The sequence below is a fragment of the Lontra canadensis genome, unplaced genomic scaffold (assembly GCF_010015895.1).
Source record: "Lontra canadensis isolate GAN:19392208 unplaced genomic scaffold, GSC_riverotter_1.0 scaffold1, whole genome shotgun sequence".
Taxonomy (NCBI): Eukaryota; Metazoa; Chordata; class Mammalia; order Carnivora; family Mustelidae; genus Lontra; species Lontra canadensis.
In genome coordinates, this window is record NW_022630995.1 from 60,962,737 (window position 1) to 60,986,514 (window position 23,778).

General features: G+C 44.5%; 1 protein-coding gene across 4 annotated transcripts in view; it reads left to right on the top strand.

Annotated features, from left to right (window-relative positions):
- The window catches only part of SLC2A9 (solute carrier family 2 member 9), a 210,000-nt gene that overhangs the window by 15,419 nt on the left and 170,803 nt on the right, over positions 1-23,778 (top strand). For all 4 annotated transcript variants that reach the window (XM_032855051.1, XM_032855069.1, XM_032855060.1 and 1 more), the window contains one exon: positions 22,988-23,148. In XM_032855051.1, coding sequence (XP_032710942.1) covers positions 22,988-23,148 — 161 coding nt within the window. The remainder of the gene's footprint in view (positions 1-22,987; positions 23,149-23,778) is intronic.

Sequence of the window (23,778 nt, forward strand, 5' to 3'; positions counted from 1 at the left end):
GGGTTTAAAATGAGTTTCTTGTAGGCAACATATAGATGGGTTTTGTTTTTTTTATCCATTCTGATACCCTGTGTCTTTTGATTGGGGCATTTAGCCCATTAACATTCAGGGTAACTATTGAGAGATATGAATTTAGTGCCATTGTATTGCCTGTAAGGTGACTATTATTGTATATTGTTTCTGTTCCTTTCTGATCTACTACTTTTAGGGTCTCTCTTTGCTTAGAGGACCCCTTTCAATATTTCCTGTAGAGCTGGTTTGGTGTTTGCAAATTCTTTCAGTTTTTGTTTGTCCTGGAAGCTTTTAATCTCTCCTTCTATTTTCAATGATAGCCTAGCTGGATATAGTATTCTTGGCTGCATGTTTTTCTTGTTTAGTACTCTGAATATATCATGCCAGCTCTTTCTGGCCTGTCAGGTCTCTGTGGATAAGTCTGCTGCCAATCTAATATTTTTACCATTGTATGTTACAGACTTCTTTTCCCGGGCTGCTTTCAGGATTTTCTCTTTGTCACTAAGACTTGTAAATTTGACTATTAGGTGATGGGGTGTGGACCTATTCTTATTGATTTTGAGGGGGGTTCTCTGAACCTCCTGGATTTTGATGCTTGTTTCCTTTGCCATATTGGGGAAATTCTCTCCAATAATTCTCTCCAATATACCTTCTGCTCCCCTCTCTCTTTCTTCTTCTTCTGGAATCCCAATTATTCTAATGTTGTTTCGTCTTATGGTGTCACTTATCTCTTGAATTCTACCTTCGTGGTCCAGTAGCTGTTTGTCCCTCTTTTGCTCAGCTTCTTTATTCTCTGTCATTTGGTCTTCTATATCGCTAATTCTTTCTTCTGCCTCATTTATCCTAGCAGTGAGAGCCTCCATTTTTTATTGCACCTCATTAATAGCTTTTTTTGATTTCAACTTGGTTAGGTTTTAGTTCTTTTATTTCTCCAGAAAGTGCTTTTATATCTCCCGAGAGGGTTTCTCTAATATCTTCCATGCCTTTTTCGAGCCTGGCTAGAACATTGAGAATCGTCATTCTGAACTCTAGATCTGACATATTACCAATGTCTGTATTGATTAGGTCCCTAGCCTTTGGTACTGCCTCTTCTTCTTTTTTTTGTGGTGAATTTTTCCGCCTTGTCATTTTGTCCAGGTAAGAGTATATGAAGGAACAAGTAAAATACTAAAAGGGTGGCAACAACCCCAGGAAAATATGCTTTAGCCAAATCAGAAGAGATCCCAAATCGTGAGGGGGGGCGAAAGGGGATATAAAGAGGTTCGGAAAGAAAAAAAAAAAAAAGAAAGAAAGAAGAAACAAATAAAAAAAGAAAACCAATAATGAAAAAATATAAAAAGGAAAAAAATATATATATATTAGATAAACTAGTTAAAAAATGTTAAAAAAGAAAAGGGTAAAAGTTAAAAAAAATTAGCAGAAGAAGAGAAAAAAAAATTGAAAAAGAAAAAAAAAATTTAACTGCAAGGCTAAAGAATCATGGGGAGAAAGCCATGAGTTCCGTGCTTTGCTTTCTCCTCCTCTGGAATTCTGCTGCTCTCCTTGGTATTGAAACTGCACTCCTTGGTAGGTGAACTTGGTCCTGGCTGGGTTTCTTGTTGATCTTCTGGGGGAGGGGCCTGTTGTAGTGATTCTCAAGTGTCTTTGCCCCAGGCGGAATTGCACCACCCTTACCAGGGGCCGGGCTGAGTAATCCGCTCGGGTTTGCTTTCGGGAGCTTTTGTTCCCCAAGCGCTTTCCGTAGAGTCCGGAGGACGGGAATGAAGATGGCAGCCTCCCAGTCTCTAGCCCGGAGGAGCCGAGAATCTGGGGCCCCACTCCTCAGTGCGCCCTCAGAGAACAGCACCCAATTACTCCCGTCACCCTGGCCTCCGGCCGCGCTCCAAGCTGACCGAGCCTGCGACCGGTTCAAGGTAAACCCGAGCTTAGAGCTCACTCCTCAGCTCTGTCTCTGTAGCCGGCTTCCCCGTTCTAATACCTGTAAGCTCTGCGACACTCAGACACCCCCGATCCTTCTGTGACCCTGCAGTACCTGAGGCTACGCTGACCCCGCATGGGCTTCACCCCAGTTAAGCCTCTGGAGCGATGTCCCTCAGCGGAACAGACTTTTAAAAGTCCTGATTTTGTGCTCCGTTGCTCCGCTGCTTGCCAGGAGCCGGCCCCTCCCCCCGCGGTCTATCTTCCCGTCGCTTTGGATTTGATGGCATCTAAGTTTTGACAACAATAAATCAAGTTGCTGTAAACATCCATGCATAGGTTTTTGTGTAGATAGAAGTTTTCTATTCACTTGTGTCAACACCAAGGAGCATGACTGCTGAATTGTATGGAAGAGTATGTTTAGTTTTCTAAGAAACTGACAAATCATATCCCTAAGTGACCACACTGTTTTGCATTCCCAGAAGCAATGGATGAAGTTTCCCATTACTCCCCATTTGGTGTCCTTAGTGCTTTGGATTTGAGACAATCTAATAGACATGTCCTGGTGTCTCATTGTTTTAATTGTAATTCCCTAATGACATATGATGTTGAATACCTTTTGTCATCATATGTTTATTTGCCATCTGTGTATCTTCTTTGGTGAGATTTCTGTTCAGATTTTTGCCCATTCTTTAATCAGATTGTTTGTGTTGTTATGGTTGAGTTTTAAGAGTTCATCACATATTTTGGACAACAGTTCTTTATCAGATGCATCTTTTGCAAGTATTTTCTCCCAGGCTGTGGCTTGTCTTCTCAGTCTCTTGACATAGTCTTTCCCAGAGCAGAAGTTTTTTAATTTCATTGAAGTCCAGCTCATCAACGATTTCTTTCATGGATTGTGCCTTTAGGGTTGTCTCTAAAAAGTCACCACCATGCCCAACGTCATCTAGATTTTCTTCTAGGTTGTTTTAGGAGTTTTATGGTTTTGTGTTTTACATTTATGTCTGTCCTATTTTGAGTTAATTTTTATGAAGGGCATAAAGTCTGTGTTTGGATTCTGTGTGTGTGTGTGTGTGTGTGTCTATCACACATTAAAATCAGTGTCTGTCTATCGTGTGTCTATCGTTCCAGCAACGTTTGTTGAAAAGACCACCTTTGCTCTATGGTATTGCCTTTGTTCTTTTGCAAAGATCAGTTCACTATATTAACTTGGGTCTATTTCTGGACTCTCTGTTCTGTTCTTTTGACTTATTTGTCTGCTCTTTCAGCAATACCATGCTGTCTTGAATACTGTAGCTTTATCAAAAGTCAAAGTAAGATGGCGTCAGTCCTCCACCTTTTTTCTCCTTCAATGTTGAGTTGGCTATTCTGGGTCTTCTCCATATAAACTTTAGAATCAGTTTGTTGATATCCATACAACTCATTAGCTTTCTACCTAAGGGTTTCATTTTCTCTAGTGCTAATATTATTGGTAGTGTTTTTGATTTAAAATTCCATTTTTTTTCATTGCTGGTATATAGGAAAGAAGTTGACTTTTATATATTAATCCTGTTATCTTACAACTGTGCTACAATCAATCACTGCTTAGTTCCAGGAATTTTTTTGGTCAGTTCTTTCAAATTTTCTACATAGATGACTGTGTCATCTGTGAACAAAGACAGTTTTATTTTGTCTTTCTCAATATGTGTATTTTTTGTTCCCTCTTATTGTCTCATTGCATTAGCTAGGACTTCCAGAATGATGCTTACTTTGAATTTAATTTGCTCTTCTTTTTCTAGTCTCCCAAGATGGAAACTTACTGATTTTAAGTTTTTCATCTTTTCTAATATATTTATTCAAAGCTATACATTTCCTTCCAAACAGTACTTTTGCTGCATCCACAAATTTTGATGAGTTATATTTTCATTTTCTTTTAAATCAAGTTATTGTAAAATTTCTCTTGAGATTTCTTCTTTGATCCATGTGTTATTAAGATGGGTGTTGTTTAATCTTATAAGTATTTTGGGATTTTGCAGCTATATTCTGTTACTGATTTCTAGTTTATTCCATTATGGTCTGAGACCACACACACTGTATGATTTATATTCTTTTAAATTTGATAGTTTGTTTTATGGCACAGAATGTAGTCTATCTTGCTGAATGTCCATGTGAGCCTGAGAAGAATGTATATTTTACTGTTGTTGGAGGAAGTAGACTATAGATGACCATTGTATCCCATTGGTTGATGGTTGAGTTCAGTTATCTCCTTACTGATTTTCTGCCTGTTGGATCTGTCCATTTCTGACAGAGGAGTGTTTCAGTTTCCAACTATAATACTAGTTCATCTATTTTTCCTTACAGTTTTGTTAGCTTTTGCTTTATGTATTTTCATGCTCTGTTGTTAGACTCATATACATTAAGCCTTGTTATATTTTCTTGGAGTATTTGTCCCTTTATCAGTATCTGATGCCCCTCTTTTTCCCCATTAACTCTCCTTGCCAACGTACTTTCTGTTTGAATTAATATAGTTATTACTGCTTTCCTTTGATTCATGTCAGCCCAGTATATCTTTCTCCTTCCCTGCACTTTTAATTTGTATATGTCTTTATATATTAAGTGTGTTTCTTGTAGACAACATATAGCTCGGCCTTGTTTTTTGATCTACCCTGACAATCTGTCTTTTAATTGCCATATTTAGTTCACTGGCACTTAAGGTGATTATTGATATAGTTGGATTAATATCTATATATCGGTTACTGTTTTTTATTTGTTGCTCTTTTTCTTTGTTCCTGTTTTTGTCTTCCATACTTCTTCTGCCTTTTGTGGTTTTAACTGAGTATTTTACATGGCTCTGTTTTCTCTTTTCCTAGCATATCAATTTACCTCTTTTTTTTTTTTTTTTAACTTTCTTTAGTGGTTGCCTGAGAGTCTACAATATACATTTTCAACTAGTCCAAGGCTACTTACAAATAATACTATCTTACTTCACTGGTAATGTTAGTACTTTATAATAACAAATAACAAAATATTTCTAATTGTGTTATTCATTTCACTTGCACATAAGCATATTATATAGATAATCAAATACATTGCTGTTGTTATTATCTTGAACAAACTGTTATCCATTAGATTAAGAATAAGAAAAAAGGGGCCTTGTAGTTCAGTTGGTTAAGCACCTGACTCTTGGTTTCAGCTTAGGTTATGATCTCTGGATTTTGAGATCAAGCCTTGTATCAGACTTTGTGCTCTGCAAAGAGTCAGCTTGAGATTCTCCCTGTTTCTCCCTGTGCCCCTGCCTGCCTCAAGTAAATAAATAAATCTTAACAAAATAAGAAAAAAGTTTTTATTTTACCTTTACTTATTCATTCTCCTACACTCCTCTCTTTATGGAAATCTGAGTTTCTGAGCAATCTCAGGTTACTTCTCTCTGAAAAACTTCTTTTGATGTTTTTTTGCAAGGCAGATATACTGGCAACAAATTTCCTCAATATTTGTCTGAAAAAAGTCTCTACTTCTTATTCACTTTTAAAGGATAATTTTGCAAGGTATGGAATTCTAGGTTGGTTGGTTGTTTTTTTCTTTCAGCATTTTGAGTATTTTATTTTACTCTTTCTTGCATGGTGTCTGAGGAGAAGTTGTGGTGTAGATTCTATCTTTTGTCTGCTATAGGTAATTTTTCATCTGGATTCTTTCAAGAGTTTTTTTTAAATCTTTGATTTTCTAAAGTTTTAATATGATATGCTGGGTGCAACTCTTGTTTTGTTTTGTTTTGTTTGTTTGTTTGTTTTATACTGTTTGGTGTTTTCTAAGCTTCCTGGATCTGTGGTTTAGTGTCTGATATTAATTTGAGGAAATTCTCAGTCATTATTGCCTCAAATATTTCCTCCTTTCCCATCTCTCTCCCTTCTCCTTCTGGGTGTTCCTACTGTGTATATATTACACCTTTTGTAGTTTCCCCACAGTTCTTGCATATTCTATTCTATCTTTTTTTCTCTGTGTTTTTTCAGTCCGTTCTTCATTTCTGTTATAGTGTTTTTGTCTGTTTGTTTTAAAAAAAGATTTTATTTAATTATGAGAGAAAGAGAGAGAGAAAGAGCAAGGTGAGGAACAGAGGGAGATGGACATGCATATTCCACACTGAGCATGGAGCCTGATATAGGGCTTGATCTCATGACCTTGAGATGGTGACCTGTGCCAAAACCAAGAGCCAGATGCTTAACCATCTGAGTCACGCAAGTGCCCCTTCTGATACAGTGTTTTTGATCTCTACCATTTCTTTTTGATTCTTTCATAGATAGCCATCTCTGTGCTTACATTGTTCATCTTTTCTTGCATGCTGTCTACTTTTTTCCAATTAAGCCTTGAGCATATTAACCAATTAAAAAAATTTCTGGTCTGATAAGTCCAATATTCCTGCTATATCTGACTCTGGCTCTGATCCTTGTTTACTCTCTTCAAACTGATTTATCTTTTAGTATGTCTTGTAATTTTTTTGAAAGATGAAATGATGTATTGGGCAAAAGGAACTTCAGTAAACAGAACTTTAGTAATATAAGGCATGAAGGGAGAAGAAGCATGTTACAGTCTTATGATAAGATCTCAGTCTTTTGGTCCTCTGGTGACCCTGGACCATGAAATCCACCAGGGCCTCTCAGGTTCTGCTCACTCCCTCCTTAACTGGGACAGAATGGCTGGAGAGGGCTGGAGATGGGTATTTCTTTTGCCCTATGAGGATGGTTGGAGGAAGCGGCATTGGGTATTTCCCTTCACCAAGGTAGGTTAGGCTCTGATAAAACTCCAGCAGGTAGATTAAGCTCAGGTAAAATTACTTCTCTTGGGGGCAGGCCTTCCAAAGAACGGGATGCTTTGAAGTATTTCAAAATGGTTCTTTTCCTCTCCCCTGCTGGAAACATGAGGGGATTTTTCTTAGATATTCACTGGGAAGATCTGGTAGATCTCTTGGTGGTAAAACTCATGGAATTTTGTCACAGGGATTGTGACAGGGCACCCCTAGAGTTTATAACTCTGAGCCATGTCCATACTGAGCCTCCAGAAATTTATCAATCACAGTTCAAGTTTTCCTATCCTAGTGCTGCCTCCTGCAGAGGTTTCTACTGTGGGTTTTTGCCCTGGTAGATTGTGGTTCTCTGCATCTGCCAGTCTGTCTCTTCAATAGTCAGGACAGTTGTTTGACCTATGACCTCATTTCTCCGATTGATCTAAGAGTTGCTGATTTTCAATTCATTCAGCTTTTTACTTGTTAAGACAGAGTAGCAACTTCCAAGATTTTTACATGCTGGACTAGAAACCAGAAGTCTCATTTAACAAATATTTACAGAGGGCTTACCAGGTGTTTAATGTTGGGAATCAGGGAAGGCAACATGGCATTTGAGCTGAGTCATGAGAGTTGGGTAGGATTTCCATGGGCATCACGGGGAGAAGCAGAGAGCTGAAGCATACCTAAAGGCCAGGCCATGCTGACCTGTTGGGGATAGTTAGTAGAGGCGTGATGTGCTGATACCCAGGGGAAATATGGGGATGGGATGGAATAAGAGGTGGAAAAGCAGGTCGAGCCAAAAGCAAAGTGCCTCAAATCTAAAGCTACAAATTGAGATTTAGTCTGTGGGTATGAGGAGCCATGGCAGATTCATGAGGTAGGGGCGATACAACTTGTCTTTTAGAAAAAACCAACTTTATTGTCAGTGGGAAGAATAGAAGGGTCCAGAGCCTGGAGGTATTTAATGGGAGAGATGATGAACTGAATGGAGAGGGTTTGATGAGCCGTCCTTCTAATCCAGGAGAGGAGGTGATTTCTGAAGATCTACACATAGTCAGGGTGGCTTTTCAATTTCATAATATTAGTAATAAATTTTATGACAACATCAGTAACAACACACATGGAAGGATCACATTTTAGGTGCTAGCCCTTCCTTCAAACACTTTCCATGCACTCGTACTGGGCATCCTCATGATGACCTATGAAGTGTGCTTCATCATTATCCCCATTTTATAGATGAGATAACTGATGCATACTGTTAACTGGCTTGGCTTGCGCATGGGCAGATAATAAGTGGGTGCTGGAGTAGGACCCTGGACAGTCTGGCTTCAGGGCTCATCCTCTTGGGCATTGCCACTGTCCAGTTTTAGGTAAAAACTTTAGGTTTCTTGTTCTTTGGCCACATTTTTAATCAGGTCCTTTTCTGTACCAGCCAGATTCACACCATGAGATGTCTTGTTTGGAATGTTGCGGCTATACTTTTGTGGCGAGTGTGCCCAGCAAACTGTTGAGTCATTGTGACAGTGTGAGGCATTTTCAGCTTGGTGGTCTCAGGCTTTGGGGACCATAGCTCATTATACATATTTTAGAGGGACCAAGAGAGCCCTAAATGCAATGTAGTGCCCAGCCTGCCTAGATACAAGGGACTGGGAAAGGTCACCCCTAACTGCTTCCCAAACTCCACTCTCCAACATTGAGGGAGGACACAGAGTTGATCACCAGCCTGTCATTCCTGTAATAAAATGCTGCATGCTGGGTACATAGATATCTCATAGACATGCTAATGTGTTAGTCTGCTCAGGTGGCTATAACAAAATATCACAGGCTGGGAAGCTCAAACAACTGACATCTATTTCTCATGGTTATGGAGGTTGGAACTCTTAGGTAAGGGTGCTGACATGGTCAATTCCTGATGAGAGCCTTCCTTCTGGCTCACAGATCACCACCTTCTCACCATGTCCCCATGTGGTAGAGACAGTAAGCAAGCAAGTTCGCTGATGTCTCTTCTAATAAGGGCACTAATCCAGCCATGAAAGCCCCATCCTTGGGACTTCATCCAACCTTAATCACCTCCCCAAAGCTCAAGCTCCAGACACATTCACACTGCCAGAGCCCTGATGCAGATTGGCACCCACACAAGAAATACATCTAGGCCTTTCCCATGTGCATTAAGTCACACTCTGGGATCTCTGTTCTCATCCTGGTTTCTTGGACACTGGAGCTGCCCACTCACCCCTCCCCATGCCCACTGCAAAGGGCAGAGAGTGTCAAGCCATCCCTGGACACAGGCTGAGCTCCTCTACCAGGCTTCTTTTGTTCCAACAGTCACTGACTAGGGGTTTGTCACTGCCCCCCACCCCTGCCAAAGTACCTGGGTGCAGGGGCTAGGGTCTCTTGCTTATGGTGGTTCCCACCCTGGGAGGGCCTCCCAGGCTGAGCCTCGGTCTTAGTCCTGCTCTGGCACCCAAAGACTGGTCAGTGCTAGCTTATGCTCCTGTTCTAGCCTCTCCAATCCTCCTTGGGCTGGCCCTGACCCCTTTCCCAGCTTCCTCCCCATCTACCCCTGAGATCCTGCCATCTAGCACTCCAGCTCATCCCCATTCCCAGAGAGCTCTATACTCTCCCTCAAGCCAAGGCTTGGCTTCCTGCCCTCCCCAGATAGAAGAATGTCCTTCTCTGACCCTGGGTTCATGTCTCTGTGCACCATATCTTGTCATTGCTTCTGGTCTTGAGGACAAGGACATGTGGAGGGAGAAAGTGATCCCCGTTTGCACGAGATGCAGATATTGGGGATGGGGATGTGTCTGCCCACAGAGATGGCAGACAGAGGCTGCCATGGGGGTTGCTGATGAAAATAAGTCACAGTGGGGACACTGATCCACATGAAGGGATGCTGGTTTAGCAATGACACAGGGCCCCAAGGCCCATGCTAACCAGCTTTGCCTCCTCAGTGGTGGGATAATTGGGGTGCAGGTGGTGGTCAGGGGGAGCACAGAGGGACTAAAGGCCATGGCTGTATACCACTAGGTAGGGCAGAATTTCAGAACTTGAATAATGTACACGGTAGCAGACATGGCTCTGTCCACTGGCCAGCCGCAGCTGCCCAAATGTTCGGTGCTTCTCTCTCCCCAGGTATTTGGAAACCATCTGGGATGCTGATAATGGAAATGATTCCACTGTGAGCACTGACCACACCTGTCTGTGTTAGGGTCAGTCTATAGGGCCTCAGATTTCATTCTCATTACAGTCCTGTGAGGACTCCATGACTCATCCCCTTTCATAGATGAGGAACCTGAGTCCCAGGGAATTTAATGTATCCAAGTTCCTGGGGTAAATTGGGGGGTCCTTTAACTTCCACTCCCTAAGTTTCCATTGGTTTCCCCTCAAAACAGCCATTCTCAAATGTACATCGTGTCCATGCCCCATTTGGAAGGGAACATCCACAAGCATCCATGAGGGGCCCCTTGGCCAGTTTTGGACAATGGGATGTGAGCAGAAGTGAATATAAGCCACTTGACGCCCAGCCCTTGAAGACATTCCAGAAAGTTCCTCAGTTCTTTCTTCCCCCAGATGGCACAGGTACAAGATGGCAGAGAACTTTTCAGCAGGCGCTAGGCACTACATGAGCTAGACAGAAGTCTTTCCTGTCTGCAGCCACAGAACCTTCAGAGTTTCTGAGCTGTGGGCCGTGTGTCCACTGCCATGACTAAAGACTCCAATAGCTACCCTTCAAGGCAGTCTAGCCTGGCCCACCGTGGGGCCTTTTGGTTGGTTTTCCTGTTTCCGCAGTGGCTCCTACTATTTATCCTGAACCCAAAGGCCAGAGGGATCCTTGACCGAGGCAGATCTTATTGTTGCTCGAGCTTAAAACCTTCCAGAGCCAGCTGGCCCACCTAGAAGCCCTCCCAGATTGGGGCAGCCCGCACGCCCAGGGGTCTGCTGCCTAGTGAGCACTTGGCCCTGGCATGTTCCCTCCTTGCACCTGCTCATTCACACTCACCTGCCCCCCACTGCCTGCCTCAAACACACATGCACCTTTGTACCTTAGCCCCTTGGCATTTGCTGTTCCCTTTGCTGGGGACTGCTCTTTCCCACACATGCCTATGCTCTGTCCTTTCATGGCTTCTGACCTCTGATCAAATGTCCCCTTCTCAGAGACATCTGATATTATATATTTATTTGCTTCTTTTCTGTCCTTTCCTTTATTTTAGAATTTAAGCTCCATGCAGACAGTCTTCACCCCGAAAGGGTCTGTCATACAGTCAGCCTTTATAATGAATATCTGCTGAGTCATGAGTAAATGTACACATTTAAGATTTTTTGAAAATTCTTTATGTGTAAATGCAGTTCCAAGACAAGTCCCCTAGACCTCCACATCCTCAACGAAATGACCAACTGTCCTACATAAAAATTCTAGGACTGCCTCAGCCCCACTCACACAGATGGGGATGTGAACTCAAGTCTGTCTACTTCTGAAATTTCTCTTTTTTCTGCTCCACCAGCTGATCTGCTGGGGCTTGTGCAGACTTTTGGCTTAGTAGGCTACAAGGTCTTTACCCCAACTACGTTCTGTCTTAGTAGTGAGAAAGCAGCATGAGACAATAAATGAATGGGCAAGGCTGTGTTCCAGGAAAACTTTATTTACTGAAGCAGGCAGTGGGCCAGATTTAGCCAACTGGGCCATTGTTTGCTAAACTCTGTACTTGAGATTCTAGGAAAAGAGCAAGACTCCTGTAGATGTTGGGCTCATTAGACCCTCAGAGAGCTGGCTGGGTTTATGAGCAATTAACCCATGAGTTTTCCAATAGATGTTACGTTTCTTGATATTTTTTCCCGTGTCTTTTTATTGCTACTTGTCTAAGCCTTTGTCTTTTCTCTTTACAATGACTAATTCTAATAGGCATAGTTATACCTGTCAGTCTAGCCATCCATTCCTCCAGCCAGCCAGCCAGCCAGCCACTTCTCTTTTTCTCTATCTACTTACCTGTCTCCTATCTATCTTACCTGTCTTCCATCAATCTACTTACTTATCTTTCTAACTATCTATCATCCATCACCCACCTACCTACCTAACTAAACCATTCCATGCCTTTGTAAAAGGCTGTGCATAATCCAGGGCTAATTTACACACCAATCAAATGTAACATGATGCCTGAAATTTTCAAGCAGTCGTGCATGCAAGCTCAAGATGCCAATATGTAATCTGGCGAATGGCCTCAGGTCTGTACCATTTTAAGCCCTGACCTTTAGTAGAAGAATACTGCTTGCCTGAGGTGTGCTTCATTAGTACTGCTACAGTAGTCTGGGGCTGCCGGAGTTGTGGTGAGAGGTTTTCCCTTGGTGCCTAAGGGTGCCTGATTTTCGGGTTCCCACCTGAGAGGCCATTGAAGGCTGGATGAGGGTGTTTAGAGGCAAGATGGGGGTTTCCGGGTTCATGGGGTTGTTGCTGGGAGGTAAGGTAGGTGCCCATACTTGGGAAAGCAGAACTGTGTCTTGGGTGAGGTGTGGTGTCAACTCAGAGCATGAGTAAAAATTCCTCTTGCTTGTAGATACTGTCCTGAGAGCCTACAGGAAGATTCTGGAAGCAGTCTTCTGAAGAAATGCAAGGTTTGAGCCTGAGTGGACAATACAGAGCCCAGGCTCTAGTCCTAAGAGGTCCAACAAAGATGAGGGTAGAGCCAAAGGTGATGGGATTCAGCTGCAGCCAAACCAGAGGAGCATCTGGGGAAGAGGGGTGGGACAGCAGGATGAAACCACAGGCACATGCAAGGGGCCTGGGAGAGGGGCCAGCCTCAAGCAGAAAGATCACTGGGGTGGACATTAAGAATAGTTGCCAAGGGATACCTGGATGGCTCAATCAGTTAAGCGGCTGCCTTTGGCTCAGGTCATGATCCCAGGGTCCTAGGATTGAGTCCTGCATTGGGCTCCCTGCTCAGTGAGGAGCCTGCTTCTCCCTCTGCCTGCTGCTCCCCCTGCTTGTGCTCTCTTGCTCTCTCTCTGACAAATAAATAAATCAAATCTTAAAAAAAAAAAAAAAAAGAGTCTCCAAGAAGGACCAATGTTGAGCTAAATGAGTGTGTTGGATAGGAACCATGGGTTACAGTGGAAATGATAAAGCAAATAGGGACTGCTGAGGCTGGGAGAACAGACAGGAAGGTGGGCAGGAGGGACACTAAAGGGCTGATTCCAAGGATGGAGAGTGAACACCTGGCACTAGTTTGCCCATTCCTGGCCTATAGTTCAGGCAAGTGCCTGAAACAGCAAACAGGATTCTACAGGTCCAAGTGTCATTCCACAGAATCTTGGTCATGCCCAGGGGAGCTCTCGGTGCAAAGGTTTGTGATGACTTCAGATGCTGACAACCCAGAGGTAGGCCAAGTTCAAAGTTAAGAGCACAGTTCTCTAAAGACTGGCTTCATGTCAGACACCAGCTGCAAGCTCGGGGATCCCAGGACTGGTCATCCTTCTTGCAAACTGGGGAGTTCCCACTACTCTCTCAGTTTTGGTAAGTTGCTCGAACAGCGCACAGCACTCAGGAAAGCTATAACAACTAGTTTTATTATAGCCAGAAGGAGACAAATCAGAACCAGCCAAAAGAAGAGAAACATAGGGTGAAGTCCAGGGGTTTGAAACACTAAGATTCTGGTCTCTCTGCAGAGGTAGGATGCATGAGCCTCCCGGTAGGGGGATGTATAACAGTACGCACAGAGTACTGTACCCCAGGGGTGGTCACCCAAGACTCTGTGTCTAGAGCTATTACTGGGGTTTCCTTCCATAGGCATGATTGATGGAGTCAATGACCAGGCCACCTTCGCTTCTTGGAGGTAGGGCTAATATCACCTGGTGTGAAGCCCTAAGCCTCTGATCACCTGCTTGGTCTTTCCAGTGGGGTCAGCCCCTTACCTGAGTTGCCTCATCTGCATAAATTTCCAGGTGAAGGCTAATCAGCCCACCTTGAATAACAAAGACAGTCCTATCACTCAGGAAATCCCAAGGGTTTAGAGGCTATTTTCCAAGTGCAGGGACAAAGGCCAGCCAAATTCTTAATTATCCAACTGTATACATGTGATGTATGCCGTACACATGTATGTTCTCAACATGAAAATACTCAAAGACGTTTGTTAAATGAATCCGTGAATGACAGCAGGAAGGAGTGAAAAAGGAAGAATGAAAAGGAGAACTTTGGGCTCTAACATAATACCCCATGTCCATGCCTTGTCAATTACGACTTAATTGAAACAAAACCAGAATCCAACAAAAGAAAGTGAATGGTTAGGCTTTTATAACGAACTACTCACCATTCCATTGATTTCTGAGTTGGTTATGTTTGGTCTTCTGTTGGGACTGGAGACAGTTTAACCCCCGCCCCACTCCAGTGTCAGTACAGCAACCCCCCAACTTATCTGTGGGTCCACTTTCCATGATGTCAGTTGCCCTCCATCAGCTGTGTCCTGCAAGCAGATGATCTCCCCTCTGACGTATCTTCCAAGGTCAGGAGGGGTCTGATGCTACGTCCTGGTGCCTCTGTCGCTCACCACACCTCATCTCCCCACACAGGCATTTTATCACACCACACGTTGTCACGAAAAAAAGAAACTCGAATACAGTACAGAAGGCATCATGAGAGAGAGAGAGAGGCTGCATTCACATAACTTTCATTACCGTGTATCATTAAAATTGTTCAGCTTCGTTATTGTTACTGTTAATCTCTTACCGTGCCTAATTTAGAAATTAAACTTCGTCATAGGTATGGGAATGTAGCTAGAAGAAAAAACATAGTAGATCTAGAGTTCAGTTCTCTCTGCGATCTCAGGCATCTGCTGGACATCTTGGAATGCACGCCAAGTGGATTGGGGGGCCACTGTATTTAAGCCAAAGTTTTCAGCAGAACACTTAATTTGATTCCCTATGAGTTACCAGCCGAAATGGTGTGGTTCATCCTTTTTGTCTCCCCTAAAGGCAGGTAAACAAGTGGGGATAAAAATAAAATCATCTCTCTGCAAGAACAGAGCTGCCCCAATTAGCTGCAAATGTGAGATGCCAGTCAAAGGAACGATTCCAGCGAACCAGCAGGCAGAGAACCCAGAAGTGAGTTCTGGTCCTTTCAATTAATCCCACCCCATACTGCTGTCTGAGTAACTGCTCTGGGAGCCCCAGCACCATGAGGGAAACAGAGACACAGAGCAGGGCTCCTCCGTGGGGCCCCAGGTCTGCTCTCAGGGAACCTGGCAGAGCGCGATGAGTGTGGATCCCATCAAAGACATTGGTGCTGGACGGGCAAATAGAGAGGTGTGCTGGGGCTTGGGAGACAGCTGAGGTTAGAGGAGAACCTGTGCATTTGTCATTACAAGAACAACTGGCAATTATTTTGACGAAGCAGGTTATCTCTGGTTAATTTAAGTGTGGAACAAGACTGCCTTTGATTTTTGTATCTCAAGGTCTTTCTCTTTTGTTTTCCTTTCTTTCTTCTCTCTCTCCTCTCCCCCACCCCCACCTTGTGTCAGTAGTTATGTAAGCCAAACAACTTCTCTTAGCAAAAGCAAATGGCACAAATTCAATAATTTAATAATAAAACTACTGTTATGAATCACTTTCTGTATTTCTCATTTGTACGGTAGCCGACATCGCAGACACTGAGATAATAATCCCATTGCACAAATGAAGGAGCCTGAAGGGGGGAGGCTGATGAGCTGGCCCAAGGTTGCTCCGCTCATGGGTAGTATAGTAGCTTGTACCTGAAAAAGAGAGTCACAACCTCAGCCCCATCTAGGAGTCATTTTTAAGCCTTTTTCTAAATCTATTCTGTTTTCCAAAGAGCATCCAAATCTGCTATTTTAAATCTTTTTTGGGGGGCTTAATATCTATATTATAAGCATTTTTCCATGTTTTTGAAAATCCCCCATCACCAGGATCTTGGGTAGTATATACCACGGCGTCCTTGGCTGTCACATCTTCCGAATGTGGGTCTCTTTGATGGTTCTCAATTTTCCTCTAGTGTAAGACGCTGCTACATTGTTTAAATTGGGAGTTGTGAGTCATGGTTTGGTTTGCTTTGGATTGGATTGAATCAGGGCTGGCAGAGTGGCAGGCGATGGGAGGAGGGAACTTTCCAGGCCTGGGGATATTGGTGTCTGTGTGTTCTAGATTGTGGCTGCCACCCAGGGCCTGCTCCAGCCTCTCAGGTCCCCAGCTGAGTGGAGCTCAGAAGCCTGCATCTTTGATTCAGAGTTTTCCGGCTTCCTAAAGATTCTCTGGAGGAAGTGCCTTTGTTGAACCTAACAGAGAAGGGACCATGGCCCCATCAGGGCTTGCAGAAGCTCTGTGTCGAGGCGGGGGGCAGTGTTTGCTGCATCCAGACGGAGGGAATGGAGGATAGGTTAGCCCAGCAAGGCATGCCATCAGGAAGACTTGGAGGGGCCTGTCAGAGTTGAGACTCTGGTGTGAACAAACCCAGCTAGTACAACTAGAAACATTCTGTTTCTGACCCATCAGAGAGAGGTACTGAGATTTACTGAGTGCCTACTGTGTGCTGGACATCATGCTAGAGGCTACATGCCTTCACTTAATCCTTCCTGTGATCCCCATCTGCAGGCTGGGGCTTTTATTACTTTTCTGTAAATAAATTACTCCAGAACCAGTTCTCAAAACCATCACCCTGAACTTGGATAGGATCAGATGCCTATGAAAACCGCCGATGCCTCAAGACTGATTTTTAGAAGCCGTAAGCAATTTGAACAGTAATGAAAACTCTCATCATTTTTACCCCAGCCAACCGGAGGACCGAAAGAAAGGAGTGGGAAATGTTATTTCAGAGTAAATGACAGATGCGTCCATGTGAATGCACTGTCCCTCTGCAAACACAGCTTTGCTACAGCTCAAAAGAATGTTCTAGCAGGAGAAGGCCCAGGATTAATTTTCCTTAAATTAGGAAGATATTTGGGAGTGCGCACACTGTCATGCTCCTGCCTGGGGCCAGATAGAAAATTAAACTTTTTTTCTTCTTCATGTCCTATATAATTAAACTCAAAGCATCCCCAGAACCCAGGATGCTCTGGAAGTCTACTTGCCTGACTATTGCTTGCAACAATGTTTCCTCTTTCATCGGGTATAGTTTTCATTCTGGAAGTCAAGCTGTGGATCTAGAATATACTCAGGTGTCTCAATACAGAGGACTCTTTCTCACCCAGTCAGTTCACTGAAGTCCTCCAGGAGACTCACATAGTGGGGAGGAAAATCCCACCACAAACTTGCAGACTAAACTTCAAGCCAAGTCTCAGTGGGACCTGGACATTGTCCTTAGGGCTGGGGGCTGTGTCAGGTCCCCAGGACCACCCCCCAGGTTTGGTAATTCATTAGGAGGACTCAGCATGTCAGGACTCACTCCTTTCTACCCAGGGCTGGGATTTACTCCAGCGAAGGGATTCACTCCAGGGAAAGGTCTTAAAGCCAAATCAGCAAAAGGAAAAGACTTCCAGGACAAAGTCTGGAGGAAGCCAGAAGCCAGCCCCCAGAGTCCTCACCCAGTGAAGTCGCTTCATTCATCCTCCAGCAATGAGTATGACAACACATGTGGGAGGCTGTCCCCTGGGCACAGGCAGTCCCCTAGGGGCAGGTCCCCAGGGCACCATCTACTTGGCCGGTGCACAGCTTCTGATTCCCAGAAACAAAGCAGGTATGTAGCACAAACTGGACTCTGGACAGTGGGAACCCTCTAGCAATCCAATCTCCCAACACCAGCCTATGGTCAACCCTGTATGTGGGTCTTTCAGAGGAGAGCCGTCTCAGGCCAGATATGTCCACTTTTCCTGCACAGGAGGTCTTACCTCTGCTAGGCAGGTGACATCAGGTAGCACTGCTTGGGCTTACGGATTGTCCTTGTGGGGTCCTTATTTCAAGGAGCCTGGTTTGGCGGTGGGTACTTTGGTAAGGACTTCCATATCATTTTCCAGTGTGTTCTGCAGTGTGGGCTGTCCTTCCAGATCCCCAAAAGAGTTACAGCCATTGGCCTGCTCGATGATGCCATGCCAAATGTGCTATTTATGTGTATTCGTATAGCTCTCCTGAGAATATTTTTAGATGAATTCATGACGGGCTCCACGTGAATCAGTAAGGAACATTAATATTATAAAGCAGGCTACAAGGTAATTTGCCTCCCATTGTCTGGCAATTTCCTGCCATTATTTGGAGGTATTCTAAGCTGGTCTTCCTGTCTGGGAATTGTGTGCTCTTAATTCATTGCTAGAAGCGTAGCCTCTGAGTTGTTGGCTAGGGAGTTGGTGGTAAATTATTCATGGGATTCCTAGGCTGGAGAACTAAACAAATCCAGGCCCTTTATTTTACAGATCAGAAATAACGGTATCCACACTGCCAGTAGCCACTCAACTTCTGATTTGTATTGTGTGCTTTGTGGGAACCCAGATCTGTGCTTTGTATTCATTCTCATGTTAAATCCTCACAGGAACTCTTTAAGGAGGGAAACGATTTAACAAATCAAGGATCTGAGGCACAGAGAGGTTAAGTCATTTACCCAAGATCACCCAGCAGTGAGGAAACAGTGGATCAAGTGGATTTCAGGGCCCTGAGATTAAGAGTCTCTTGCGGTTTGTCTCAGAGTTTTCTGCTCTTAATGAAACTTAATGGCTGCAAGAGTTCAACAAGACAAGCTATGTAGGTGTCTAATGTACTTTGCAGTCAACTGGTGCTCATTCTATCCCCTCTACTCCCCTAATCCAGTCTTTCATTGTGCAACAGAGGTACTGATATGATCACCTTTGTCTTTTCTATACTGAGCTGGAATAGAGTAGTGATTAAGAGATGGGCTCTGGGGATGCCTGGGTGGCTCAGTTGGTTAAGCAGCTGCCTTCGGCTCAGGTCATGATCCCAGCGTCCTGGGATCGAGTCCCGCATCGGGCTCCTTGCTCTGCAGGGAGCCTGCTTCTCCCTCTGCCTCTGCCTGCCTGTGCTCGCTCTCTCTCCCTCTCTCTCTGACAAATAAATAAAATCTTTAAAAAAAAAAAAAAAAAGAGATGGGCTCTGGAGTCCAACTACCAGCATCTGAGTCCTGACCTTCCCAAATGCCAATGGCATGACCTTGGGAAAAGCCCCTAATGTATGCATCTCTAAGGTTCCTCATCTGACTAAAGAGAAGTCAAAAAGCAGGACCTGTCTCATAGGCTTGTGGAGGGGATAGAATGAGTTCTTCTGCTTCCAGTTCTCAGGATAGTGCAAGGCATATTGTAAATATGTGTGGGTTACCTATTTTTATCACTACAAGGTGACTGACGCACAGCAGCTCAATTTAAAACACAAACACTTATTAAAGCACCTGTTCTGTACTATGCAGTACAAGTCCGTGTTCTCATGTATCAGGTCCTCAGATCTCAACTTGATGAGTGTCTGTGTCATGAATTAGCAGAACAGCCCTCATCACCTGGCTTCTACGATCACGTAAGCCTTCAGTCCTCTAGGACTTTGCTCTATTCATCCCTGGAGAAGACAAACATTTTGTCATTAAAGCCATCACTTTGCAGCCAGCTTTCAGGATGATTGAGAAATGTGTCTCTGCAGTGGGCGTGGGCTTTGCTGCAAGTCTTCCAGCTGTCTTCAGCTTTCTGCTGAGACTTCCGTCCATCCTCCAACTCCCCCAAACTGAAATACGAAATCTCCGCAGGGATGCCCAAAGCAACACCTAGGAGTGTGTGATATGAAAGCTACCCCCTTCCTCAGCAGGCTCCTGAATGCCTGGAAAGGAAGAGAAAATTTCCTCCCCAACAGCATCCCTCCAGTTTCTGCAAATCAATTCTAGTAAACTGGTTGCTGCTGCAGGGATAGTGTTAAGAGGCTCTCTAGAGTGGGTGTTAGCAAGGCTCCTTGCAAGGTGGTTGTAATGGCTTGGATCAGAGTGAGATTGCAGTAGAGACCAAGGTCACATCCAAGAATGGCCTTCTATGTGTTGGCCGGTAGGGCAGAGAGGAGGTTCCTGCTTACTGGGCAGCAGGAGAGGTGCCTGTTGAGTCCTGGGGACTGATTCCTTATACCAGCTTCTCCGAGGGTCTTCACCCTGTGAATGCTCGCTGTCCCCCGATGGGTCCTGTACCTCCGTCTTCCTGAGGCCCCTTCAGCTCCCTGCTTAGCAGTTCATCACACTCTTCCTCCCGCTATGTTCCCTGCCTCTTGGTGGTAGACCTTGTACTTCAAGGCCCAGCAGTGTCTAGCCCATAAGGAAGACTTAATTGATACTTTTAAATCAGTAAGTGCAATATTGTACTTGGCTGCTTAGCATTGTCACCTTGACTGTGAAGCTCGGAGTCCTGATAGCGGAGCTGTCCTTCAGTGCTCAGATGTGAGGCCGACCTCACACAACCCTCCCCTCCTCCACCTGTTTAACAGGTGACCATGACCGTGGGCAAGTTGACAACTCCCGGGTCCCTCATCTGTCAATGAGGCATTCTGCCACCCGGGTTGCCGTGGAGCTGAAATAGGATAATCTCCGTGTTTTGGTAGAATTTCAGCAGTTGGAAACAACAACAGCAATTTTGTCTGATTGAAGCTGAAAGAGTTGTTGACAAAATAGCAGCTCGCACGGTTATTGGCAGGGCTGGTAAGCCAAGCCCAGAAGGGCTGCAGCCTGGGTGACGCCCCACCTCACGCCCAGGAGCTGCCACTGCCAGCTAGTGCTTGGCTGGTACAGGACATTGCAGCGGTTCCCAGACCCAGTGCCACCCTGGAAGGAGTCCCAGCCCCGCCTCCCACAGAGCCCCGCCTCCCACAGAGTCCCGCCTCTCGCAGAGTCCCGCCTCTCGCAGAATACAGGGCTGATCCTGAGTCACGTGGCTGCTTGCTAGCTGCGAGGGGGATGCTTGGAGAGCGGGCCTCTGGCACCGTGGACACACAGTAATGAGGAGTCCTGCCAGGACTGTGGGGCAGGAAGCTCCCCCAGATGGGAAGGGGGCTCCTGATGCTGGGCAGACAAAGGGTGACAGGCGGCCACAGAGGACACGGACACTAAGGGTCAGAGTTGATGCGCAGCCTCTGACACCATGCGGGTCTTGGGTGACGTAGCTGAGCCGGCAGCAGCTGTGGTGGCCCCACGAGGGGGGCGGTGCCCGGACCGGCGTGGGTGAGCCCAGTGGTGACACAGTGTGTCAGCCTGCTGGGGCTGCCCAAACTAGGAAACAACAGGAGTTTATTGTCTCCCAGCCCTGGAGATGAGAGGTGTGAGATCAGGGAGCTGATGGAGCTGATGGGGTCAGTTCCTTCCGGGGCCTGTGAGGGATGGGTCTGTTCTAGGCCCCCTCCTTGGCTTGGGGGTGGCCGTCTCCAGCCTGTGCTTCTTCACATGGTCTTCCCTCTACCCTTGCCGCTGTGTCCATGTCTCCCCCTTTTGTAAGGATGCTAGTCATTTTGGACCAGGTCCACCCTAATGACCTCGTTTTAACTTGATTACCTCTGTAAAGACTGTCTCAAAATACCTCATAGTTTGAGGCACTGTGGGTTAGGACTCAACCTATTAGTTTTGAGGGAAGACACAGTTCAACCCGTTAAAGAATGATTATAAATCTAGCACCCTGCTAAGTATAAGAAGATTAAGAACAGAGGATCCTGCCAAATGCCTCACCCAGATCATTTCTTCCACTGCCCCACCTCAGAAGTAACCACTGACCTGACATTTGCAGTAATTCTTTGTTTTCCTTTGCGGTTTTACAATCTACTTGTAATTCCCCCCAAAACATCTATATTTGCATATTTTTGAATTTATATATGGCATCATACTATATGTATTCTTTTGTTTCTGACTTATTTTGTTCAATGCTATTTTGTGTGAGATTTTATTATACGTGTGTTTGCACATTGCTGTAACTCATTCATGTCTGTGATGCTAGTGTTTTTCATTTGATGACTATTCCACAATTTATCTGTTCTACTGTGGGTGAGCATCTGGTTTTTTCCCATTTGGGGCTGTTGTAAGCAATGCTACATGGAATTTTGAGTAGATATGTCCTGTTGAGTAGATAGGTGAAAAAGGGGAATTTTTTAAGAGGAATTTTCTAGAAATGGATTTGCTGGGCTGCAGGTTTGGGGCATCTTCAACTTTACTAGATGATGCCAAACTGTTTTCCAAGACAGTTATACAAATTAAACACAGTGCATAAGAGTACACTGCTGATCACTACTTGGTCTTACTGTACCTGTTAGTTTTTAGCCTCCTGGAGATTGTGTGAGCTTCCCTCAGCTCCAAACTCTACTGTGACCCTCATAACAGCCCTGAGACATCAGTGTCATCATTCCCATTTTGCAGATGTGGAAGCAGAGGTCCAGCTGGTGTAAATCATTAGGAAATTGTTGTTGTGCTGGGATTCAAGCTCAGGTCTGTGCCTCTGGAACCTATGCTTATTCTTGAGTGTCATATATAGCTCTGGAAAGGTTTGTGGGCCCATGTCCCATATCAGTAGATAACTGAGCATCTTGGGGATGGAGCTCCCTTGAGGAGCTTAGTGCCATGACCTCAGTCTTTGGTGCACATCAGAATCACCCAGTCACCATCACAAACCCATCAGATCAGGACTGACAACAGTGGGGATCTGGACAATGCCACATGGTATCTTGTTATGGTTTTAATTTGCATTTGCCTGTTGACTAATGACATTGCCATCATGTCATTAACTTACTGGTCATTTGGATTTTCTTTGGAGTCTGATCAAGTCCTTTCCTCATTTAATTGGGTTGTTTGTCTTATTGAATTCTTTATGTATTGTAGATATAAGTCCTTTATAGTATATGTGTTGTGAATGCATTTTCTCAGTCTGTGGCTTGTCTTTTCATTTTTTCAAGGTATCTTTTGAAAAATAGAACACTTTAATGTTGCTGAAACCCAAAAGAATATTTTGTTTTTGTTTTATGGTGTGTCTTTGCCTACCTCAAGGTGGGAAAGACTTTCTGTTATATCGGGTATGTGCATTTTTAATACATTTTCCGTTGGTTCTGCTGTGTGCCAGAGTTGGAGAAGCTTGGGTATAAGTGGTTACCTTGGGTTTGGGGTCAGATCTGAATTTGACTTCCAGGTTTGCCACTTAGAGAGCAAGTCATTTTGTCTCTCTGAGCTTCAGTTTCCCTATCTGCAAAATGAGGCAAAATAGGGCCCATCCACAAAATTTGTTAGAAGGGCTCAATGGAATAAATCTCAAACAGAACTTAGCAAAATGCCTAGTATACAGAAAATGCTCTATAAAAGCTGTTTTTCTTTATTTACTGGCTGGTTTCAAGCAGCAGGATGGAATAACATGGTTTATTCTTTGTTTTCAGTACATCAAGTCCTTCTACAATGAATCGTGGGAAAGAAGGCATGGGCATCCTATAGACCCAGATACTCTGACTCTACTCTGGTCTGTGACGGTGTCCATATTCGCAATCGGTGGCCTCGTGGGGACTTTAATGGTGAAGCTGATTGGAAAAGTTCTTGGGAGGTTAGTGGGGGTTGTCTTTGCTTGGGGATCCTCTCTGTGGTATTTATAATATATCTGTATCATAGCGAATGTCCCAGAAGGCAACATAATTCCATTTAAACAGTTCAGCTGGAGAGATTTTAATGATGCCAGAAAAGCAAGGGGAGGAGATAGGGCTCCCGAGGTCAGGGAGGAGTGAAGACCATGGACAAGGCCGACAAGCAGGAGCTGAGGTTGTGAGGGCTGTGTGAACTGGGCTGTGTCGGGCCACATTATCCAAACAGGGAGGGAGTAGGGGAGAGATATCCTGCCTTGTCTCTTCTCCCACCATCCAACCTACCACCAGTGCCCATCATTGGTCAAACCCAAGTAATAACCAGAAACACCAGGAACCTGCTGGTGTAGTCGGGGAGGACCAGCTCCCAGCACTCAGAGCAGGACAGGGAGGGAGGAGATGGATCTGGCTGCAGGGGCAGATGGAGAAGGGTCAGTAGAGAGTCTTAGTGATTGTTCCAGATAAGTCCTTATAGGACAGTGTTTTGTTATATCACTGAATGATAACTTACTAAACCAATCTCCCATGGATGGACATTGAATTTTTTTCAGACCTTTTGTATTGCAAGTATAGCTGCAGCGAGTGTCAAACATTTC